This window comes from Rhinolophus sinicus, chromosome 3 (assembly GCF_057876585.1).
Source record: "Rhinolophus sinicus isolate RSI-liver-muscle chromosome 3, RSI-T2T, whole genome shotgun sequence".
NCBI classification, from domain to species: Eukaryota; Metazoa; Chordata; class Mammalia; order Chiroptera; family Rhinolophidae; genus Rhinolophus; species Rhinolophus sinicus.
In genome coordinates, this window is record NC_142503.1 from 164,024,009 (window position 1) to 164,049,719 (window position 25,711).

The 25,711-nt window shown below is 38.6% G+C and overlaps 1 protein-coding gene across 13 annotated transcripts in view; it reads left to right on the forward strand.

Moving 5' to 3' along the window:
• FBXO34 (F-box protein 34) overlaps nt 1–25,711 on the forward strand; it is a 70,595-nt gene that overhangs the window by 37,795 nt on the left and 7,089 nt on the right. For 3 of the 13 annotated variants that reach the window (XM_019725763.3, XM_019725765.3, XM_074327449.2), the window contains exon 3: nt 17,114–17,170. The exons of 3 other annotated variants lie outside the window; for them this stretch is intronic. Coding sequence is in view for 4 of the 10 variants with exons in the window: in XM_019725756.3 (XP_019581315.3) it covers nt 8,003–8,027; nt 8,252–8,333 (107 nt within the window). In the remaining 6 variants the exon portion in view is untranslated. Of the gene's footprint in view, nt 1–7,916; nt 8,028–8,251; nt 8,334–13,300; nt 13,451–17,113; nt 17,171–25,711 lie in introns of those variants that run through there. 7 more of the 13 variants (XM_019725756.3, XM_019725757.3, XM_074327446.2 and 4 more) reach the window with 4 other exon arrangements.

Consider the following 25,711-nt stretch of genomic DNA (forward strand, 5'->3'; position numbering starts at 1 on the left):
CTTTACCAGCATCTTGGTGATATTCTTTGCCTCTTTGTGTTGGATTTCTTGTTTTCTAGATCTCATATCTTCATATTTCTGGGTTTATTCTTGTTATTTTGGCAGAACATACTCTCTGGTAGGTGCCCCAAAAAGTTCATGGGAGTTAAACTTTTAGATCCCGAATGGCTGAAAATGTCATAATCGGTCCTTACTCTTATTTGATTGTTTGCTTGGGTATAGAATTCTAGCTTGAAGTTTTTCCTTTGAAATGTTAAAGGCGTAGCTTTCATTGTTTTCTAGTTTTCCTCTGTGTTTACTTCATTGCTCTTGAAGCCAAAGCCATTAGGTTTCCAATCCTTTCTGTGATCAGTTCTTTTCTTTTTTGCTGTTTGAAATTGCACGTTAATGTACCTTAATGTGAGTTTGGTTCCATCCATTGTACTGAATACTTCATGAACCCTTTCAATCTGGGAACTGTTTTGTTGATGACTTTCTCTGCTCCGTTCCCCCGCCCCCCTTAATTTTCTCTTGGACTCTTTTTACTCAGATATTAGACTTCCTGGACTGATATCCAATGTTCTTACGCTATTCTATTGAGGGTTTCATTTCTGCTGTTACTATTTTTTTTGAGGAGGGTGCAGTTCACAGTGGCCCATGCGGGAATCGAACCTGCAAGTTTGGTGTTATTAGCACCACGCTCTAACCAACTGAGCTAACCGGTCAGTTAGTTACATTTCTCTGCTGTTACATTTCTAATTACCAAGAAAACGCACGCTTGTGCTCATTTTTACTTTCTGACTCTTTTTAGCCTCTCTCTCTCTCTCTCTCTCTCTCTCTCTCTCTCTCTCTCTCTCAGCATACTGTTGTTACTTCATGTTTGTAATCTTTACTGTTTCTGAAAATATTAATGGTGTGTTCTCCCCCAGAGTTTTCTTCTGTCTGCATAGTCTTTGTTAGGACTAGGTACATAATTGGAAGGGCCAAGTAGAGAGTGAGAATGTGGGGGCCCTTGTTGGGCATTTACTAAAGCATTCCCAGACAGCAGCAGCAGAGCATCAAACCTGACACGCAGCTCTTCCAAGTGCAGGGCGCTGCATGGCTGCTCAGGCCACACGCCCGTGACGCTGACCCTGTTCTCTCTCTCTTCCAACTTGCTTATTCTGTTTCCATCTCTGTGTTTTATGCCAGGATGTCTAACAATTCTTGGCTTTTTGCTAATATTTAAGAGTGGGATCCTAAAAAGCTGGCTGGAAGCTCTGAATATGTAAGTAGGTCTTACCAATTGTGGGCTTCACTGTAGGATAATCTAACTGGACAAATTTAATTTGAGAATTTGTCAGTATCTTTATATTTTTCCTCTTCGACTAATATAACTGGTTAGATTCCCCAGAGATGTCTTTTCTAATCTTTCTGCTTGGAAGTGAAGCCTTTTGGGAAGAGTATTGATAGAGGGGCTGGGGTCAGGTGGTTTGTGCTGGCACATCGGAGCCAGTTGTTACCTTTTCAGGAACTTTGTGAGCCATTTGCTAAAAACAATAATTATTAAAGATTATACAAACTTATAATTAAATATTATATTCAAAATCAGAGTGTAATAAATACTAATAACTCACCACTTCCTAATATTTTATTACATTTTGTTGTTATGGACACTCTTGATTATTTACATCTATCTATATGGTGGAAATACTATGTAATAATAGGCTATTGTGCATTTTTTCTGAACTCTGCATTCAGTGACATCATTTGATAGCTTGAAGCAGCCAAGGAAAGAATATTTGTACCACAGGAATCAGCAAATATTAAAAATAACTGTCCTTGTCTGTCCCTCTCTTTCCCTCGCCTTCAGATGTTAAACATTTATTTACTAACGTAATGGGCTGGGATCGAAGTAACATGTTAAACTGCTTTCACCTTACCTGGTGACTCCTAGTCTAGGTAACCCTCTGTTTTAACCCTCCGTAGATTACCTTCAGCGCTCTGCAAGGGTCCGGGAAGGGTATTTGCCTGATTGCCGGAAAGAGTGAGAGAAGGGGATCTGGGAATTGCATTTCAGAAAGATTTTCTGTTAATGCTTCCCATTTTATCCCTGTTGAACCTTTTGGGGGAGTGTTCCCTGATGCTTACCTTAGGATTCAGTTTTCCTAGGTCTCTGAGTCGAGTCCTTTACCTTTTGTCCATTTATTTTCCAGTTTTCAAAAATTTTTGGCTATAATCTTCATTTCTTTTTGTCCCTGTTGGTTTATAACATAAGAAAAATCTATTGGTGTTTGGGGAAGGACCAACCAATGTGTTTAAGTCCACCATCCTACTCAAAAGTCGGGGATTTACCTATTCTTGAAAAAAATAGGTAAATTGACTCAACAATTTAAGGGGGTTCTAAATAGGCTTAGCCAATCCCCTGTTGGTTTGTCATGTATAAGTGCAGTCAGGAAAAAATTCTACTGATTCTAGAATAGTTTTCATTTCCATAAAGGAAGAAGTAATCCTGTATAAGTAGGTGTTAAACCAGATGACCCATTGTAGTTTTTTATATGGATGTGTGGGGACATAAGGAAACACATAAAACAATTTCAGGTCACATAGTTTGGTCTTGAGGACAGTTGGAACAATAGTATGTACTTGTCCCAGATTCTATAGCAATTCCAGTTGTCCGTCAGTGGCTGGACCTGGTGCCCTGTTCACTTCGTCCCCTCTGCAGCAGGCTCCGTGTGATGAGCCTTTTAATCTTGTGACTGTCTCCATTCTTAAACCTCTTCTGCTCAAATTCACTAAGTTCTTCCTTGAATATTAGTGGTTACCTTTTAGTTAAGGCCAGAGTAGAAAGGTCATAGGATATCAGGGTGGCAACTTAAGTAGAAGAAATTGCTTGTCATCTCTCAGAAGGGGGATGTAGGCCTCTCAGGCACTTAAAAAACTCCTGGATTCCTCTACTGAAGGATGTATATATTTAACATGTATTTTTTAAAAAGATTTTTGTAGTTCAAGACAATGACAGCTATGGCTAAAAGGAATAGATATCTGATCACGTTCTATTTGACACTGTGCATGTGAAATAGATTAAATGACTAGGTGACCCTTCTTGTTGAGAGTTGTGAAGATGGCAATTATTTCTAAAGATCCAGTGTGCAGGAATGTCCAATTGCTAAATTAAACCTGTCTACAAAAAGGGCTTCTGGCAACTACTGCTGATTGCTCCTCTTTCCAGCCTCTCCCTTTTCCCTCACCATCTTTTATGTTTTATAATAAGGAAGGCTTTGTTTTGTTTGTTTTTTTTTGTTTGTAGGATGAAATCCAGGTCAGACTCTATGTGCTAATGGTTTTTTTGTTTTGTTTTGTTTTTCTTTTTCTTTTTTTTTAATCCTTTGTAATTTCTGGTGATCTGCGTGGGAAGAAATGCTTCTCTTTTTCAGGATGTGTGTGTGTGTGGGGGGGGGGTATTAGGCCAGGTTTTTCCATATCACACTATATGCTCAGGAGCAACATTTTATAGAAAGTCTGAGAAGATTTTTTTTTCTGGGTTTTTAACTTTATTCATATAAAATTCATATAAAAAAATCTTTCAAGAGTATAAGTATTAAATCACCTTGAATCACATACTTAATAAATCACCTTATGTGAAAACACAGTACTATAAAATTGGGACTGTCATGTTTGCCATAATCTCTTCCTCAGAAACTGACCTAAATTTACCTTGACATTGCGCACAGCGTGCATTTGAAATAGGAAATCTATAAATGAGAAGTCCTGTTGGCATGGTTTGGGGAGAATTCTGGTAGCATTATGGTAGCTTTGAGAAAAAGCTTACTCTTTGACCAGCAGCCTCAGCGGAGCTCCTTTTCTGAGCTCTTGCTGGTACTGGTCTAACTGGGAGCTGCTGCCACACCCGTCATGTTTGAAATGCCCTGAGCTAAATGGTAAGGTGAATTCTTTGCCAAACTTACCAGCAGGACTTTTTTTCTGCCTCCTTTCACTTAAAAAATAAGTTTTAAGGTGAGAAATTTAAATATTTTTATGTACAGTCATGGTATTTATTAAAACTTTTGTTAAAACTGACTGCTGAAAAAACAGATGGCTGTGATAAAATGGGAACGTGTGAACTGTAAAAAAACAAAACCAGTTCAAATTAAACCATAATTTAAAATATCTCTAATATGATTCACTGAAGTGCTTTTCCTTTGGGTTAACTATTAATATTGTGTTCTCTTTTTATGCATCTTTTGACAGAAACCGAAGAATAAAAATATGGGCACAGAGAAAATGACCAATGTGGCTTTGAAATTTACTGATTCAGAGGTTTTAGGACATGGACTTTCCAAAGTCAAAGAATCTTGAAAATAAGGCAGTAACTTGTAAGAGCAAGGCTGATAATGGGCTTTTTGCTTTTTCTAGTCAGTCAGTTGTCAAAAAGTCAATTATACCTACCAGGAATACCTGGTCCTCTTGTAACATAAACAGTATTGGAAGGCTAGTTTCCAGATGCCTTAAAATGGCAAGGGCGTTAACATACATCCGCTGTGGCCCCCTCCCTTAAAAACAACAAAGAAAGGTATCTTCTCCTCCCTGTCTCCCTTGCACATTGCCCAGAGTAGGGTATACATGACCTTTTGCCTGGACAGCTGCAACATTTCTAACTGGTTCCACTGCTTAGGTCAGTGCCGGGTCCCAGCAGTGCTCAAAAGTTGTTGAATGGAGAAATGAATCAATACCTGTTTCTCAACTAGTGCTTTTTATATCCATTCTATGTAAAGGTGCTCCAGGAAGCTGTCAAAAATACTAATCCAGCCATGTTATTTCCCTTTTAAAAGTCTTTCAGTGGTTCTCAGCTACTTAAAGTCTTGCCTCCCAGACTTTTTTCTTCTAAAATTGTTTTTGATATTATGAAATTAACATATATACTATGGTGAGAAATTCAAACAACACTGAAAATAGTCGTAAAAAAAAAAAAAAAATGCTCCTGACTCTCCTCTGCAAATATCCAGTTTGGGGGCATAATATATTTTTGTATGTATTTGAGAACTATATTATAGTCTCCCCCCCTCCCCTCCAGTGGCTTGGGTGAATTTTAATATCGTTGAAATTAACCCTTTGTGTATACTGTAAATATTCTCTATCTTTTGTCTTTCTATGTTGTATTTTTTCAAACAGATGTTTAAAATTTGTATTATGTCAGTATTTTGTGTCTTTTGTTTAAGAAGGGGAATTACTTCCCACTAAGATTTTAAAATCATTCTTTAATATTTGACAGTATTGGATTTTACATTTCACTTACTTAATCTGGCATTTTTAAGTTTTTGTTTATATTGGAGAAGGCATTCATCTTTTCACTCAAATATCTAGTTTTCTCTCTCTATTCAAACATCCTGCTTCCTCCACTTACTTGCTCTGCCTGTAATCATTTGAGATGCTGTTTTCTTGAACTACCTATTTCTTTTCTACTGCTATATTATTTTTGTTATTATAGTTTTAATGTATGTTTTGGGAGTTAACGTTTTTTCCCACCCCAAATCATGTTGACTATTGTCTCCCATTTACTTTTCTATTTAGATATAAATCACATACCATAAAATTCACCTTTTAAAAGTGTACAGTTCACTGGGGTTTATTTAGTATAGTCACAAAGTTGTGCAGCCATCACCTGTAATTCTAGGACATTTTCATTTCTCCACAACAGAAACTCCATACCCATTAGCAGCCATTCGCCATCTCTCCCTCGTCCTTCTCTGTCCTGTCCCTGTCCCCATCCCCAACCGGCCCTAGACAACCACTTTCTGCCTTTATAGGTTTGCCTATTCTGGATGTTTCTGACAGAAGGAATTATAATGATATGTGTGACCTTTTGTGTCTGGATTCTTTCACTTAGCATGTTTTCAAGTTTCATCCATTGCGTGTATCAGTATTTCATTTCTTTTTATGGCTAAATAATAACCCATTGTATGTATATACCACAATTTATTAAATTCATGCACTGATGGACATCTGGGTTGTTTTCACCTTTTGTCTATTTTAAATAGTGCTGCAAATTTTTGTGTACAAATATTTGTTTGAGTACCTGTTTTCAGTTCTTTGGGGTATATACCTAGGAGTAGAACTGCTGGGTCATGTGGCAATTCTTTGTTTAATGTTTTTTATTTTATCTTTAATTGTGATCTTTTATCTGATGTTTTTGGACTTAATATTAGACTAAATAATTTTTAATTTGATTGTTTAACTTGAAAGCCCCAGATAACGTAGTTTGCAAATAATGACAGATTTTTGTTTCTTTCCTTCAAATATTTTAATCTTTTTGTAATATGATGGCTGGCATCTTTGTTTTATTCCCGGCTCTTAATTTGGAAAGGTTTTTAATATTTTGCTATTGTGTATGCTCTGCTATTTTCTATAAGTTTCTGGTAGATTCCTTTTATTAAGGTAAAGTTTTCCTCTATCTCTTGTTTGCTAAGCACTGTTTAAAAAATCAAGAGTAGGTGCTGAATATTACTTCCTTTTGAGAATTTATTGAGCTATGTCATCTTTCCTTTAAACTGTTAATGTTTCAGGAGCTTTGGGCTTGCACTGCTTGTTGGCCTTGGTTGATTCTTTGTTACTTGAGTGGATTTTTCTTTCCATCCAGTCTGTTGGTCACACATATACAAAATCTGAAAACCAATCTGAGAACCTCTGTTCTGGAAAATCTGTAGTGCCCAAGTTCAGTAATGGTGTAGAGCCGTACATGTAAGAATGTAGTCCAACATGTTTATTTGCTTCAGTCTTATTCCCTTTTTCCTCTAAGCTAAACAATTTAAAATCTTGCTATTCAGATTCAAGAAACATATACTGTTACATGTTTATAAATATACTCCATAATTGGTTCTGCTCATCATTCCTGATACAAAACAAAGCTATGTTTTGACTTTTCGGTGAAGTAGCAGATTATCTCTGTTCATAGGGTGCTCATCACCATAGTGACAAGGAGCCAACTCATACTTAAGTGGGGCAGAATGCTACTACATTGCTTTTCAGAAGGACCTAAGACTGTCCAGAAACCCTTTTGTAGATTAGACAGCAGGCCTGCTGAAGGTATGTTTCAGCATCCTCAGCACGTACAAGATACAGTTGAGATAGTTTGTAGGGAGGAAGAAAAATCCCTTGCGTTGAGGTTCCATCACTTTACAGAGACTCCTAAACAAATCCAGATGTTCTTTACTTTCGGCCTGAGGATAATCAAGTAGCTTCCTATTAAGCTCATTAACCACCCTCACTGCCCAATCCATACTGAAGACAACTGGTAGAGAAGGTCTGGGGAACTTGAGAATTAAATGAAACAAGGGTAAAAAGTGATTTTTACATTTGGGCCAGATTGTGTAGATGGGGGCCACAGGTAATCTTTGGTTTAAATACGTTGTGGTTACATTTGAAGTGCTTTTTGTCTTAGATCTTGCTATGAGGAAAGGTTGTTTGGGACCTAAATTTTAGAGATTTCTCTTACCAGTTGTGTTTAAAGCTAAATCTGGTGAAAGGTTGGTGTGGAGAGAAATAGATAAGTGTTTCTGCCTGAAAAAACATAGACCCCGATTTCTGGAGGATGTCTGAAATAAAACAAAATTTTAAGGTAGTTAATAAAATCTAGAGGGCTATCTAATTTTAGTTATGAATAGAATTAAAGAGTTTATGAAAATCAAAATACATTTTGAACTAGCCAGATAATTTTCTTTATGGATAATGATGACCAAAAAAAGCGTAAGTTTAATTATATCAAGAAAACAGGAGAGTTTGAGATGCAGGATAGAAAAACTCCCAATAATACAAACACCGGGGACATTTTGATATTAATCAGAACATCAAAGGCCTCCTAAAACAATTGATACAGTTTTTGTTTGACAAGCATTGAGTGTCTAAAACATACTGTTTTGGGCCCAGTCAATACAGCAGTGAATGAAACTGTCTTTTCCTAGAGCTGTGTTCTGGCAGAGGAAGATGGTCATGTGGTTAGACGTCAGGAGGGAGTGCCCCTCTGAGAAAATGACATTTGAGACAAGAAATGTGGAAGAAAGTCAGTGACCCAGGTAAATATCTGGGGGAAGAAGCAAAGGGAACAGCTGCAAGTGTAAAGCTCTGAGGTGAGATTGTGCTTTGTGTGTTTGAGGAAGAGAAAGAAACCAGTGTCCCTGGAGCAGAGTCAGCAAAGGAGAGAGATAAGGAAATGAGAAATAGTGGGAGGCCATCTTAGGGGAAACCAGTGGGGATGTGGCAGAGAATGAAACGATGGAACTTCTCTTTTTCCTTACAGGATCATTCTGGCTGCTGAGTTTGAGAGTAGACCCTATGGGGAACAGGAGTAGAATGGAGAGACTAGTAGGAGACTCATGCAGGTGAGAAAAGATGGTGGCTTAGAACAGGGTAGGAGCAGTGATGGTGGTGAATGGGAGTTGGATTATGAATATATTTTGAAGGTAGAGCCAGTGGGATTTGCTGAGGTGGTTTGTGAAAGAAAAAGGGGGTCATGGATGACTCAAGGTTTTTTGGCTTTAGCAATTGGAAAAATAGGGTTTCTATTTACTGAAATGTGGAAGATTTTGGGAGGGTGGTGATGGATTGCGTACAGGGAATCAGGATTTTGATTTTGGACATGTTGAGTTTAAGATGCTTATTAGACATCCAGGTGGAGATTTTGAATAGTCAGTATTGTCATCCTTAAAAATAAAATAGCCAATTATTTCACCAGCAAAAACGAATTTATTTGGGAATGGCAGAGAAATTGAAATTTGGGATACTCGGGCAATGGCAAACCATAGACAAGTCGGGAGATTACAAAAGAGAGGAACGTTACTTTATAGAGCAAAGGGAAGGAGTTAGGAGGGGCTGTTATAAACAAAATATCCATTGGAGGAAACTGGGAATTCAAGTGTTGTGGCTTCCCATTGGCTGATTCATGGTAGCTCCTCACTGCCTAGGTCTATTGCTAGGCAAGGAGAAAAATCTCCCTTTTTCCTGCTGGTGTAGTACAGTAAGCCACTTCCCATGGAGAAATGTAAGGAAGAGTATGCTTCTTACAGGAGTCTGCAAGGTACCCTGAGTGGTGGTGAATGAGAGCGCCTCCTGTAGGACTTCCCACTATTCATTTTCACAGTATACAGTCCTGGAGTCCTGGAGTGAGATTTGGGCTGGCCATTGGTGCAGAATGTAGGCTATATTATATGTATAGCCATTAGACGGGGTGGGGGAGTGGGTCTTAGGATGCCAGTTCTCAAATTATTTGAGCCACCCTGGAGCATCCTAGAGAACTCACAGGGGTTGCTGCAGGATATTTAAAAATTTCCAGGAAAACATTATGTGTGCTTGCTATGTGTTTTTAAAAATATGTTTGAGATGTGAGCATATTTGTGTTTTGTATGTTTTTATGTGGCTGGGATCGGCTCAGTGCAGTTTTGTCTGTGTACCTAGTGTTTTTCACATAAATATGTAAGCAAACACAAAATTCACATTTTACTCAAATGATACCCCAATATATCTACCACTCAGTTCCAGATAGCAGAAATGATTGTACTTAATTAGAAGTTCCTGGAAGGTACAGTAGATAATCTGTTCCGAAAACTAGGAGATTTGTGCAAAATGTCTGTTAAAAAAGTGATTTATTTCTAAAATTCATGCATATTTTGATTTTTTTCTCTAATACTCCATTCTGAAACCTTAATAATATTTAGAATTAATCCATGGACTATAAACATTTGTTGCAAGAATGAGTAAGTAGGCTGCTTTCTTTAAGGTGAATATACAACTCAACTTTGAGATAAGATGATGCTCAGAAAATTAAGGAGGTTTGGGTAGTAATGGATGAGATCAGACATCTTTAGAAGGAACATAATCTAGTAAATGAAGGCCGGGGAGATTTAGAACAGTCCAGGGAATTAGTTCAGACTCAGAAGAGTGTGAACACCTAGGAAGTTAAAATCCATTTTGTTATATCAGCTGAACAAAGTTTGTAATAAACTGAAGTTCATTAGGCCTTTAGGAGAAGCTTAAAAACAAAAGTTTCAAGCCATGTTTGTTCTGCCTTTAGGAGAGAAGGGATGGGTGGGGGGAGAGGCTGGATCTTCCTGTATTGAATACTTTGGTTCTTAAGGGGGGGATATATCAGTTGTGATTCAAAAACTGGATTTCAAGGTTCATTATAGGTTGGTTGAATTCCTTAGATGAGTCGTCTTTCTTTGCTTTTTTTCCTTGTATAACCGAAACCTTCTGGTTTAATAATTTGATACCAGGAGAGGGATAATGGAAGATTCAGGTATTCCGATTTCTGAAATCGAAATTTTGATCCCTATTATGGTTTAATAAATCGACACTCTGATTTATATAGTATGAGCTAGCCTTGGGAGCCTCACTAAACTCAGTGCAGTGACAAGAGTGGGTTTCTGGTTCTGCATTAGTATATGAAGGTGTGTGGCTAGGTGGTCCTCACATTATTCCTTTATGATTCTCAAGATTTATAATTCCAACAGTAAGGCGGTCCTGTTCAGAAAACCAAGCTTTTTTAAAAGGCACTTTTGGGATTAAGTCCTTTTTTAAGACCAAAAAGAAAATTTCACAATAATTTGATTTTTCTGATAAAATTTGCCTAGTATTTAAAGAGATTTCCTTAGTCTCTTGAGCCTTTCCATTTCCTCTATTCCTAGTTCCATACTAGGAAAAACATTAATTTCAGTGCTATTTTTCTTTACATTATGGCTGGCCTTTGTTTTTGTGTTAAGTTCAATCAAAAAAATTTTTTTTCCTGTTTGACCTGCCTGTTTTTGTTCCTCTGACCACTGATGTTCCTCCCTCCCCTTCCCCATCTTTCCAAATGAGAGCCTGTGGAAGGCGTTTACCTGTAGTTCTGATTTGTGTGTTTCCTGTAATCACGTAGGAAATTTAGAGCTGAGTGGCATTAGATAGCCATCACATCACTTTTCCATCCAAATTTAGTTTTAGTATTGAAAACTTAGGCAGTTCTGTACACTTATTGCTAACAGTGAGTGACCTCAGGAATAATCTGCCAATTTAAAACTGGATTCCTGGTTGTTCCTCCTTTCCCTGTTATTGTCTCAATCTCTTAAATTTTATTGGCACCTCCGTAAGTGTCCTTCTAAACCTTGTTTCAAATCTGTTTAGAGTATTTCAGGAATGGTTTGTGTACCCACCAGGATCAGATTCAGTTCCAGAAAGACCCCTCTTTTTGTGCCATTTTGTTTCTGTGTTATCCTGATGTTCTTGTCCCATTTTGGATTTGTTATATAAATGAGCACTCATATTCTTTCTAATTGGTTTTATTTACTAGAAATATTTTTTTGTTTCATGATATGGTTGATGTAAAATAGCTTTCTGAAATCTGAATTAGGGTGTTACTCTCCTTGAGGATATTGGTTTGTGAAACACTGAATGGACTGGTTTAAAGGGTTTACTGAACGTATGACTCCAGGTCTAACACTGTCACCTCTCTGTGAGATCCCAGGTAAAGCAAGTTAGCTTCTGGTTTGCTTCTGGGTAGTGTTTAGTTATTTTGCTAATCACTGTAAAAGGCTTTTTGGATACGAAGTTCTTTCTCAGGTTGTCTTTTGATTTGTGAACCTGGGAGGGGAAAGTTTAATACAATATGGTGCAGCGAGTCAGCTCCTGAAGTAAGACATACTGCATGTTTTCACAGGAAGAACTTGTATTTATTTAAATCTTTTATGAGGTAAAGTGTGGCTTGTTTGACATTTTTAGTGCATCAGAAAATGTTAACCTCTGAAGTAATGGCCACGGCACTACTGTGATCTTGAGCAAGTGTCCGTTCCTGAGCTTTCATGTCCTTTCCAGCTCAATATTGCAGACTGTGAGGGACAAAAACACTTCGGGATATGAGGTTTGTGGTGACATGAGGATCACGAGGGGATAGGGATGCAGACACTGGGGAGGAAGAAGGAGCATCTGGTACAAGGCTCCAAGATGCAAACGCACTTATGAACAGAAAGGGGGCCGAATGAGATATTTGTGCAAGTTCTTTGTGGGTGCTAAACGTTCCTTTACAGCTTAGGTGCTGTTACGGTTAGTGAAGATGTGTGTGTGTGTTTGCTTTTTCCAGTGAGCTATGGTTTGTTAGCTACAAGCCCACCTCGCCTGGGGGGTAGGATGCTGCCTTGAGAATGGAAGGAAGTAGAACCCACGAATCACAAATGCCAGCAGTTTTGCATTATAATTAGTTATTTTATTTGTACTGATAGTCTTATTTTCTATAAGATTGGCAGTACAAAAGAGAGGAATGGGATTATTACTGGAAATTTGGGGTGAGGGAGTTTTCTATCATTTCTAACTCTTACCATGTTTGGCTTGTGTAGTTTTGCCATCTATTAATCCAACACTAAAATCTGATCATGGGTATCAGGTTCTCCTTTGTAGTTTGGTTTGTTAATAATTAAAGTACCTAACGGTTCTGGGTGTGAACTCTGCCTACTTTATAATTAATTTAGAACCAGGGAAATTAGGATTTTCTGTTGAAATAATTAATAAAGCATTGTGTCTTCAAAATAAAATTTTATATGTATGTAAAATTTACAGGTATGACCAAAACATGATCCTAGGACATAGTTGATGTTTTTATAGCCCTAAAGATGGAAGTGTTTTTAAACTCTTGATGTCCTCTTCCTTTCTAGTTTGGGTGTGTAGGAGTCTGTTTATCAGAAATTTTGCTAGTGCTGTTTTTTTTTTTTTTTTTTTAATCGTTGTAAACATGACCCTAGACAGCTGTGTTTAATATAGTAAAGAATCATGGGGAGACTTTACAGTGTTTCTTGTTGGGACGTGGTGTCTGTGTATTTTAGTATTTAAAGGATGTGGTTTGGGGCTTTGAAAATGAGAGGGAGGGAGGGTGCCTAACTCATAGCTGAATGCCTGCATATCTAGATTGCGTTATCCTGGAGGTTGTTAAGTAATATGAACATTGTTTTTACGCTAGTTAAACTGGCAGTATTAAGTAAAATAACTTTATTGTGGAAGTGTTTGTTTGTTGCATGGCTGGTGAGTAGGATTTTCTTTAAAATCTGATACTGCATAGGAATGATGTAGGTGATTATAGTTCTGGGGAAAAGGTGCTACCCAAGCTAAACTACTTTTTGCTTTGCAGAAAAGTAACCAAGATTTAAAGGTGACTGTGGCCTGGAGAGTGTCCTATGTCTTCACTTCTTCCACACCCCATCTCTGAGAGAGCAGGGTGTTAGGTCAGGAAATGATGGGTGGGGTTCCTTAATTGCGTCAACTTCCTGGGCTGCCAGAGGTATTGATTAACCAGGCCCTCAAGTTCTACTTAGGAGATTCTTGATGATTGGCTGGTTTATTTTAAGTCCTTCGGTTTGATGTTGATTTCTCTGTACAAGTCACTGTGCTGCATGCTCTGAGATACGGAAACGAGTAAGATTATTGCTAGCTCTCAGGAGTTTACAGTGTAGCAGGGGAGATGACCACAAGATAGACCTTGGTAAGTGCCCGAAGAGAGGCGTGGTTCTGGGAATTCAAAGGAGGCAGGTAGTAGCCATTCTGTAATATTGACGGGTTGGGGTTGGGCAGCGGATGAAACCTGTGCTGGGAGGGGCCCAGTTGGGAGAGCGGTTTCAGTAGTTCAAGTGGGTAGAGAATGATAAAGCTGTTTAGGGAAGGAAGGCCATAGGGCCACTGTGAAGATGAAGGAAAAAAATAGGAGGAACTAAGGCATCTCTTATTCAGAAATCCTGAGGATCCCCCCAAATTCTGTGCAAAATTGTTTATGTGTGTACTTTGGCATTTTTCTGGGGCAGAGAACTCAGACCCTTTTTCATAGTCTGAAAATGGTCCAGAGTCCGAAAAAAGTTGAGAACCGCTGTGCTAGATTAACACTTTGATGACGGAGAGGATGTTGATTTTTGAGGCTTTGAAGAGAAATAAGGAAGTCGTGTAGTAGAACAGACTTTTCCTTGTGGGAGGTAGGGTGGGATTTGGGGAACTGAATGTATGCAGTGGTCTCTAGACCACTAGAGGTGGATTGCCTTGTCAAAGTGGGTTTCCCACCCAGCAAATTAGGTAGATCTGTTAGAGACTGTGTGACAATGAAACGTAGGTGTTTTTCAGTCAGAGGAGTTCCTTAGCATTCCCCCTCTTATTTGGAGGCCAGGTTGATGAAGATGTAGGAGGTTAGGGTGCTATTGTAGAATAGTTCCTGGCATTTACTTTTCCTAGAGCTCCTCTGATGTGTAAAGTGTTCTGTGCTTGATCCTGTGCGGGAATCTATAAAATATGAGACAGGGACCCTGCCCTTCAGGAGCTGATGGTATGTAAAGAATGGAGAACCACTGGGATTTGAGGGTTTAGAAAATACAATCATAAATATTCTGTGCTTGTAATTAGGAACCTCTATACAGTTGATTAGGTGACTTCTAGGCAAATCATTTGACTCTTCTGACTATTGATCGTTATATAAATGTGTGTGTACACACATGCACACATGGCTTCATTTAAAATACTGTAAAGTACGTTTTAAAAAATGACCGAGCATTTAGTGTTCTAAGATGAACTGCCACTTGTATACTCAATCATTAAATTAAAATATTACTCATTCATGAAATTGTGTCATTAAGTATATTTATGTTCATTATAATATATTCATTATATACTATATCAATATATATTCAGTAAGTATATTTATGATTTATGTTATGAAATATATTCATTAAAATTTTATCATTCATTAAAATATTCATTATATTTTGGTCAATTTCCACATTTGTGAAATGGGAAGAATAATAATTGTACTTATAGAGTTGTACTGAAGATGAAATTAATTAATACATATACATATATAATGAAGCTCTTTGGAATAGTGTACAGCTTAAGTGCTCAATAAATATCAATGGCTATGTTATTAATAATATTAATATTTTAATATTAATAGTATAATTTCCTCCTTCTCCATGGGTGAATGTGGGGGTGTGTGACTTCCTATAAAAGGTTTTACAGTGAGATGTCTTTAAATAGCAAAATTTCCTATGTGTTTCTTATGCATAAGTTAAATGTTTAATTTATGTTTATCTTTAAAGTTGTGAAAGTACACTTATACAAGGCAGATTGAGGTATTTATTAGATTGCTCATTTACGTTGTAGTATGAGGGATTGAAAGCTTACCACTGTTTTCTTTCCGTTCTTTTTTGACTGCCTGTGTGTTTGTTGCCTTTTCATTTCTTTCTATCTTTCTTGTTGCTTTCTGATTAATTTCCTGTCCAGTTTTCAGTAATGGGTGTGGAGTAGGGTAAGAACTTCTGGTTTGTGCCCAGTATCTGAACCAGGAAGGAGTGATGAATCAGGCAGCCTGTGGTTTAGTGGGGAGGGACTTAAAGTGAGCCTGCAGAGCTGCCCTGCCCAGGGACTCGGGGAATCCGTTTCCTCCAAATCAGATGGCATGCAGCTCCATACCGTGTGCATAATGGACACCCAGTGTTTTCAAAATGTTTCCATTTATTTACATTTGTTTCTCCTTTTTAAAAACCGGTAATTATGGGAAATTTTAGTTATGTACAATAATACAGAAACAGTAGAATGATAAATCCCCACTTAGTTACTACCCAGTTTCATGGCCGTTCTCGTTTGAGCTATACAACCAACCACTTCTTCTCTCCCATATGGTTTTGAAGGAACTCTCAGATGTCATATAACTTAATCTAAAAAGATGTTAGGATATGCATCTAAGAGATGAGGACTTAAAAATACATACATGCGTGTATTATACATATATAAACGGTGATTTTTATGGTATGTCTGTTTGATTTGGGATCAACATACTTGGTTTCTTAAGTCTCTTTAATGTATAGTCTCCTCTCTCTCTCCGCCGCCCTCCCCGCCGACTTTGCTTGAAGAAACCAGCCTTATTTTGTTCTATAGTTTCCCTGGTCTAGATTTTGCTGTTTTGTATTTCTTAGGTGTTCAGCATATTTCTATCTCTTGTGTTAACTATACATTGTTAGCTGGCTCTAAAGGATTGGCCAGAATAGGATTGATTTTTTTTTAAATGCTTTTTTCCCCTATCAGGAGTATATAATGTCTAGTTGTGTTTCTATTTTGTTACGGTAGCAGCTACTGAGGATCAATACCTAGATCTATTAATTCACTGAAAGTTAGAAAATGGTGATACCTATTTCTAGCATTCCTTCCATTTGGTTTGAATCAAAACCTATCAGGAAATAAAATTTTATTTAAGTCCTTCATAGCTTTAAGAGTAGTAGTTTGAATTAGTGTTCTTTCTCTATGACTTTGTAGCAGTGATTAAAATACAGTAGACGATTTGGTGATAAGATGTGCAATACACTGTACTGGGCAGCTGATGGCCGCAGAATGACTTCAGACCCACGTAGTCCCATCTGGTTAGGAAGCTGTCTTAGAGAGCTTACTGATGGCTGGTTCCCAGCTGGAAATAATAATTAGGGATACATAGGCACTGTAATTAGTATATAACTTCCCGGCTTATATACTGTACATTTCTGTTCTAAAGTCTTACCTGCTTATGAAGTTATTTTTTTAATGAGCTTATTTTATGTGTTTAATTTTCTAAAAATCAGTTCTAGGCTTGATTTGGAATCAGGACCAATAAAGTCTAAAATATGTCTCCTTAGTACAGTTAGCTTTGGTGTTACTTACTAAAGACCTTGGTTTCAAAACTGTGCAGTTTTTTTTTTTAAATTATAGAAGGGAGTCTTGAAAGGTAATCTGATTTTTTTCAGTTTTCTAGTTTACAGTAAGTCCTATTTCATAACTTCTGCATTTTACATTGAGTATTATCCAAAGAGGTCTGGTACCCACTTGGTTGTCTTTGAGGACCTTCCAAATGGTCCTCTATTGATATTTATAATATAACAATATTTTTGTTTTTGGAAAAATTCAACTTGTTGAGAAAAAAATCAGTTACCTCCCTCATTGGTATTTCGTGTCAAGCAGGCAGCTGAAGCTGGTGCACTAGAGAGTGGGCTAAAGCCTAAGGCTTGACCATCTCCGGGTGCTCAATAAGAGTATCTGTGGAAGGGTTAATTGGGGAGATTTTCTTGAATAAATCTTAAAGTGACCAGATAATTAACTTCTTTCCCCTCATACATTCTTACTGCCTTTCTTCTTCACTCTTCAGATCTTGTTCAAGCTCAGTGCTCTTGCGGTGAGCAGACTTCTCTCTCACTCAAAGCTAGTAAGTATGGTTGAATTTAATCTTCAGATACATGTGCAATGGAATAAACCTGATTTTCACTTTTCTTTGGGGGATTTTGAGTCTGCTTTCCAGATGAACTTGGACTTTGATCATGTAAGTGGACATAGAAGGGATATTAAAGTGATAGATCAGGAAATAAAATTTAAGTTTTTCAGCAGTTTGCCAGATGGCTCTTCAGCAAGTTATTTTTTAGGTAACTCTCTAGAAAATAATGGTATAATAAATCTCTTTAATGAATAGCAGTTTTGTTTTCTGGGCCATCATCTTGCTGCTAATAGCTTGTTGGATCCAACACAAGGCTCACAAGGCTAGAGTGATTCAGTTGAGGTGCTTGTGCAGTTGAGATGGATGTTACATTCTTAACCCTGTTTTCCCGATTCAGGCTGTATCATCTAGAATACATCACTCAAATTCAACAAACATTTTTTGAGTGAAGCTAGGGCGACAGTGGTAAAGCAGGCAGACAAGCGTCCCTGTCCTGGGAAGCTTAACGCTTAGTGAAATCATCCACAGAACTCTCTAGGTGGAACAGTGGAATTCCACATAAGTTTCTCTTTTGCCCAGTTGTCCAGAGCTGCTTTTTGAGGAAAGTCGGAGACTACCTTTGAGTCGAGAGAGTAGAATACAAGCCAGGTTTTAAAATTTAACAACATAATGTTATTTTTCTTGGCTTTGAGTTTGGTATGTAGAAAACAATGGATCTTTTTTCAGTAAACAAGAAACCTGCTGGTGATGTCTACCTATTGTTATTTTCTTTTTTCTAAGATTTTGTGCTGAGTTTGCAGCAGTTCTTCTTAGTTTAGATTTTCTGAAATAATATTTCTCTCTTCTCCTCTCTCCTCGGCTTTAGTGTTGGCTGGTGGGATTCAAATTTATTCTGATATTATGTGGTTGATCATTAGCTATTTCCAGTCCTTTGGGTAGCAGCTAAATGTAAAATAAACATGGTTATCATATATCCTGTGTTTTTCGAGATAATCTCATTTCATGTATTTTGTTCCATTTTTGGACACTTAGTTTTTACTTTGGATAATAAATGGTCCTTTACGTCAGTGCTCTTTAACCTGAGTCCACAGACCCTGATGAACTTTAAGCAGGTGGTTTGTGAATCTCCTGCAACGATAATGCCAAGCTTTGTAGATATGTGCTCTTTTCTCAGGGGAGGCCCATTTGCTTTCAAATGAGATTTCAATTAACAGGAATGATAACATTTTTTTCCCTTCCAGACATATTTTGCAGAAAGTTAGAAGATTGTCCAGCTGTTTATTATTATTGGAACAGTGAGCTCTTGAATCATTTGAAGTGTTCTTTTGCGCCAACTTGGATTATATAGAGATCAAATCAAAATAGCTTTGTTATTTTTCTTTCATGTGATCTTAAAACATCAGACTTTAACGTGTGAGTTCTTACATTTATCCCATTGTTATGGGCTGAATTGTGCACCTCTTCCCCCTTCATACCTTGTTGAAGCCTAACCCCCAGTACCTAGCCTGCCTTGGAATGTTACTGAATGTGGAGAGAGGGTGGGGCCTAATTAATCTAACTGGTGCCTTTAGAAGAAGAGGAAATTTGAACACAGAAGATAGACACCGGGGCATATGTGAACAGAGGAAAGACCAAGTGAGGACACAGTGAGAAGACAGCTATCTGCATGCTAAGGAGAAGGGCCTCAAGAAAACAAACTTGATGACACCTTGACCTTTGACTTCTAGCCTCCAGAACTATGAGGAGTAACTTTTCTATTGTTCAAGCCCCCCAGTCTGGTATTTTTGCATGGCAGCCCTAGCAAACTAATATGCTCGTGAACAGGCAATAGTTGAGTGACAATAAAAAGTATATAGCAAGGTAACAACTTTTTCTCTTTGCCCCAGTGCATTTTAGGGGAAATGATGAAATGTGTATAGCTTCACACAGTCTGGTACCTGAAACAGATGGTAGGACCTAGGAAATCTAGATGTAACATTAATTCCTATTCTTACTGGTCTTATTCTTTAGTGATTTGTTTATTCTTTTAGAGTTTTCCCCTTGCCTGTGCTTATATTTTAATGTCATTTTCTTCTGTAGTATTTCTCACTCACTTTTTGTAAATGAGTCTATTATAAATCAACACCAGAACAGTATCTCCGTGTGTTCTCCCAGGTGTGTTCTGTACAGTCATTCCAGCCCTGTCTCCTTCTCTGGTGATGTCTGTCATCTGTCCTCACACTTCTCCAGGCTGTCAGGTTTTGACAATACATGCATACCTCGGAGATACTGTGGGTTGTTTCCAGACCACCACAATAAAGCAAGTATCACAATAAAGCAAGTTGTAATCTTCTTGCTTGTGGGGGCTTGCTTTTAATTTGGAAAAAAACTCAACATCTGTGAAGCATAATAAAATGAAACCCAATAAAACAAGGTATGCCTGTATGTTCACTTTTTGAAGTTTCTCTTTGCCAAAAATGAAATTTGAATGTCTCCAATGATGTTTGTTTCTATAGGTAGCTTGATTCAATACATTGGAAACGTTTAGATTTGGAAATGAATGAAAAGCCAAGGGATGAATGTATGTTTCCCAAGTTTGCCAGAAGGCGGGAAGTCAGCAGTTTTGTTCATGCTGAAGCCCCAGGGTCTGGCACAATGCCTGAGACTTAGCAGTGTGGTCAATAGTTGATAAACGACTAGATTAATTTTAAGTAAGGTATCAATTCATGGCATCCAAATTGAGCCCATAGCCCCACTTCTGCTTCCTTTTCCAATTAGACTTCTGAGTCTTCATTTATGATATGAAGAAGCAGCTTGCTAAAGAGTAGCCATCCCTGTGACCCTCACCTGTTCCCTTCCTTGTTGCATGGCTGGTGGGTGGGTGGGGTACGTAAGTAAGAGCATAGCCTCCGGCTCCTGACCACGTGTGCATCCAGGCTCCCCGACGCGTCGGCTGTGTGATCTTGGCAAATTCCTTACCTTTATCTGCTTTGTTTCTTCATCTACAATTGGAGGTCGAGTATACGCTTAAGTGTTTTTTGGGGTTGGGGGGTTGTGAGCTTAGAAAAGTGCCTGGCATACCATGTTTCCCCGAAAATAAGACCTAGCTGGACCATCTGCTCTAATGCGTCTTTTGGAGCAAAAATTAATATAAGACCTGGTCTTATATTAATTATAAATCAGCACCAGAACAGTATCTCCGTGTGTTCTCCCATGTGTGTTCTGTACAGTCATTCCAGCTCTGTCTCCTTCTCTGGTGATGTCTGTCATCTGTCCTCACGCCTCTCCAGGCTGTCAGTTTTTGACAATACAAGCATACTTCGGAGATACTGTGGGTTGGTTCTTATGGGTTCTTGTGGGTTTAATCTTATATTAAAATAAGACTGGGTCTTATATAATATAATGTAAGACCAGGTCTCATATTAATTTTTGCTCCAAAAGACGCATTAGAGCTGATGGTCCAGCTAGGTCTTATTTTTGGGAAACATGGGAGTAAACATTTTAGAGCTGTTAAAGCTATTATTATTCTAGTGTGAAAAATAGCTATTCTGGTTCTCATTTATTTGTATTTTTATCTGGTTCTACAGTGGTTTCTTTCCCTAGGTATAAAAACAATTCTTTGCCATAAAAGTGGCATGATTTTCTTGGTGCCAGCCGTGTACGTTAGCCCTACCCCTTTGGAGAGTGGTTGGGCGAGATAAAGCATCGTAAGAACACAGTGTGACTCAGGAATTCCACTTCTGGGAAACTTCTAAGGACATACCCTTAAGTGCATAAGAGATTGTATTTATGAAGATGTTACATTACAATGTCCAGGGTTGGAGAGAATGGTTTAATAAATCCTGGTACTTACGCATTTACAGTTGATGGGTCTGTAATAACAGGGAAAATACTTGTCATGAAAAGTACAGCATTGTATGTACGATATGATTACAACCATGTTAAGCAAATACATACATCCAGGAATTTCCAGAGGATAGGACTTACCTGGAGTACTCAAGGAGTAGTTTATATGAGAGAGAAGGCAAGTGCGCAAACCCCCCTGTGTGGTTTTCTGTCCGATTACACGGCAGTTTGGACTTCTTGGTGCCTAACGATTCGTTTTCTGCAGTATGCATTTCCACATTTATCATTTACAAGTGCTAAGTTTTCACTCCAGTATTTAAATTGGCTTTGGTAAGTCCTAAAAACAAGCCCCCAAACAGCAGCTTTTTCAGTTTTCTGTTGACTTAAAGCTCATTTCTTTCCAAGCGGTACTTCTTAACCAAGTGTACCTTGACCAGCCAGCGTGCATGGGTAGCTACGTCAGTCTGGTTTCCACAGACCCTAGAGGAATGTGGTAGAAGGAAGAGTAATTACTAAACAGCTGGGCATGGTCAGGACTGCGGCTTACCTTTATTTCTTTGGGAAACACCATGAGTCCTATTTCTGCAGTAACCACCCCACCCCCATCACCCCCACCCCAGATTGCTGACAAAAGTCTTAGCTTGCCAGCTCTTTTGTCTGCGTTGATACTGCAAGCAAAGTGTTTTGCTTGGTGCCTTAGTATTTGTTACCCTGAATTTTGAGTTTTTTACCTCTTTGTTTTCTTTCCTGAGGGATAAGCCATTTTAAAATTCAGTTACTTGTAATGGTGCTAATGTGCCAGCCTGTGCCCAGCTGGCTGTATTAGGTACTTACTTGGCTTAAGACTGAGGCAGCCAACCCAGCGCTTGGGTGAGCATGTTGGCAGGAAGCACAGGGGGTGTTGCACTTACACTCTAGAATTAGTAGCTCTTCTCTTATTTTTCATATCAAACTTTATTTGGCACCTGATAAATTTTTGAACTGTGTTCATGGCTTGTATTGAATCTTTAACATTTATTCCCTAGGGGAAGCTGACGTCCTTATGCCTGAGTTGCATTTTGGTCAAATGGGGCATGTGTTAAAACTCTGTGATCAGTTCTTTGAAAGTACTCCCTGTGCAAGTGAAGTCAAAATTGCTATTGCCTTAAACTATTTAAGTGTATATAAAAGATATGTGGAAGAATGATTGGTTTCAAAGTAGAAAAAAGCATCAGCTCATTTAAGGAAGTAACTTATGTAAATGGGTAGAGGTTTTCTTTTCCTTTGTTTTATGTAAGAAACAGTAGGATAGGAAAAATAAGCAAGAGGATTTTAACAGGAACGTTGAATATCTCAAAATCTGTGGAGGCAGAATTTTCTTGGTAATGCTCAATGTACTTTTCAAAATATATTAATGATTTGGGGGGAATTAAACTTTATTGCGTTTCATTTGGATTTTGATGTTCATTCTGGCTTGGGCTACAAACTATAGACGTCTTACCAGCTTAGGTGGCAATAAATTGTGATACGCAGAGTTTTGTGTTTGGCATTATGTCACAGGAACAACAGGAAATAACTGTGAACTGCTGTACACTGGGTTACCGTAGATAATAAATGTAATTTTTACAAAATGAAATACTTTAATTTGTCTCTATCCCCAGCTGTTATTTAATAATTCACAACAGTCTGAGCAAGTGTTCTTTCCTGCAGGCCCTCGCCGTTCCTCCCCGCGTACTCCAAGAAAAGGGGAGTGGGGACCCATGTGAACCAGCATATCACTAATTCAGTATTTTGCAATACTGTTCACCTGTGTCAGGTGTCACTTCTGTTGTGATCACAATAGAAGAGCAAAGCAATGGCTACCATTCCGCACTTGTAATATTCCTTTACAGTACGTTTTATATACTTTGTTGCCCCATCAAGCTTATCATAGCCTTTATTTTCTGGAAGTTAGCTTTGTTGGGTCTATAATCATGGTATCCAATCTGTATTATAGATAACCATGAAGCAGGTATGTGCTGTACTTAAATACTGGGGTGCATTCTGAGAATGATGAAAGCTATGAGCAATGAGTTCTTGAAAATCGTGTGTGTGTGTGTGTGTGTGTGTGTGTGTGTGTGTGTGTGTCTGTCTGTGTGTGTCTGTGTCCGTCCGTGTCCAAAGGCTATTCTCTGTATTACTCAGATTCTATTAACGGACAAGAAAGGGTCTTTCCATTAAATTGTGCGCTACTAACCATCTGACTCCTGAGGCAAAGTTCAAAGTTCCATGAAATGACTTTAGAGAATACTCCCTAAAAAAAAGAGTGAACTCCCTCCCTGAAAAAAGTCAGCCCCAAATATTTGGGAGCTCAGTTTGAGAAATACCATCTTTTCTGACTTAGCGTTTGTTCTGTTTTTTGTTGTTGTTAAGTCGCTCTGTGGGAGTTGGATGCATTCTGTCTGTGCGTAGAGGCTTCTGGAGGGAAGTGTTTTCTGATGCCTGTATTCACACCCTCCTGGTCTTGGCACTTTTTCCACTTTAATAGCCATGGAAGCAGTTTCTACATACTTTTACTTTAGCATGGCTTCCTTTGTGATATGATGTCGGCTTTAATTCATCACAGTTCTGTGTAGAGGTTTTACATGGCACCTAAGAAAAATTGACCCAATTTGTAAGCTAAAAGCTCTTTGATTAGATGCTATCAGAATTATTTAATTTTATTGGTGTCATACTGAACCTAGGATTTTATATGGTTTTTTTTTTTTTTTGGAAGTAAGGAAAGTATAGATCCAGGAGACTGGTACCTGATTCTGATCTTAATTCTACCACTATCTAGCTGTGGGCCTTCAAAGGTCATTTTAGCTTTGTTACTTCATTTGCAAAAGCAAGGATTTCATTATATATACATGGGGTACCTTGCTCGAGTTGCTAATCGTTTCTGTAATGGTCCAGTGAAGAAGGCCATCATAAGATGTTCTCTGGAAGCTTTTACATTTCTAAAGAAACAGTGAATTTATTTACTGTATACTTTTTTCCCTCTAAAGGTATCGTGGGAGGGGTCTTTCAGGGACTATTCTGTTTTTATTCCTCTGACATTTTGTAAATAAAGAGTAGCTCTTACTATGTTAATAAATGATGACTCCTTTTTGGAATTAGCAGTCCTGTACTTTTTAATGAAGCAGAAAGAAACAGAAAATGCTGTATCTTCTAACCTTTTTTATTTTAATTAAAAAACGTTTTTTCTTCTAAACTGTTTCTTTTTTAATTGGGGAATATTGGGGAACAGTGTGTTTCTCCGGGGCCCATCAGCTCCAAGTCGTCCTTCAGTCTAGTTGTGAAGGGCACAGCTCAGCTCCAAGTCTAGTCGCCGATTTCAATCTTAGCTGCAGGGGGCGCAGCCCCCCATCCCATGTGGGAATTGAACTGGCAACCTTGTTGAGCGCCCATGCTCCAACCCACTGAGCAATCCGGCCTCCCCTCTTCTAAACTGTTGTGTTAGGCGAGGCCCCACTGACTGTAGCGGCAAGCTAGAAAGCACTGCCTTCCTGGTAGCCTTCCTGCCGGCCCTAAGCCTGTTAGCACTTAGAGAAACCCTGTCCGCTCCAGCCCGCCTTGTCCGTACCCACTGCTGCCACTCGATTGCTCATTGATCAAGTTCATCCCTCCACGGACAACAGTTAGTATGACTCTTTAGACTTTGGGATCTATCCAAGCACGTTTTTTTCTAAGCAAAGTTAAAGTCTCTCCCATGGCTTCATTTTGGGATTATACACTATGTTTAGGTAAGAGTTTTTTCTAGCTTTTTGGAGCTGATATCAGAAATTACAGTCTAAAAGGAGTACTGGAATTATTTGAAAGCAGGATTTTGGCTTCTACGGGAGGAAAGTTGTTCAAGTTTTAATTGATGCATGGTTGTATCTCACCTTATTCCTGGAAAGGATTTAAGGTGACAGGTATATACAAAGACTATCTCCACAGCCAGGTTTCGTGACAGAGTCGCTTAGGTTCACTTTCTCACCTTCAGTCAGTCCTCCATCGTGGCTGCTCCCCCATTGCAGTGGGGTCAGCAGGGATGTCCATCAGGACCGGGGCACAATTCTTTATTTGGCCTCGCTGTAGGGTCTAAAAGTGACCTTCCTTTTATGTATTCTTTTTTTCTCTGATTACAACAGTAACATATGTAATACGAAAATTTTGGGAAAAGACATTTGTAGTCTCTATCCAGAAACCTTTTTCTTATTAAAGCGTTTCCATGGCAACTTTCTTGTTCCTTTCTTCCTATTCTCTTGGCCAGACCTGTGTCAGCCTGCTTACTAGCTGGCTCTACCTTGCAGGCAACATTTTTTAAAACTCAACTTACCTCGGCTTCCCCTGTTCCAAATCTGCTCAGCTACCTTTGTCGCCATCTCACTAAAGGGTTATCATACCACTCTTCATCCAGTTGCTGAAGCCATACGATGAGGACCTGTCTCCTCTCCTGCACCTTCCGTTTATAATTAGCAACTAGAATCTTGCCCGTTCTTTCGTACTAATCCATTTCCTTGTCATCTTTCCACTCATGGCACCTTCGCTTGGACTCTGATTATTTCTCCCCTACCCCAGTTTCCCAAAAGCACCACTAATTTTGAACCCCTTAGGACTTCATTTCTCTTCCTTCAGGGATTAGCTTTCAATCAGGGCTTCTCTGGCCTCTTCCTACACACTCAGGACGGAGCTCGGTGCTGCTGCTGGTTCCCCTGCTCCCTCCAT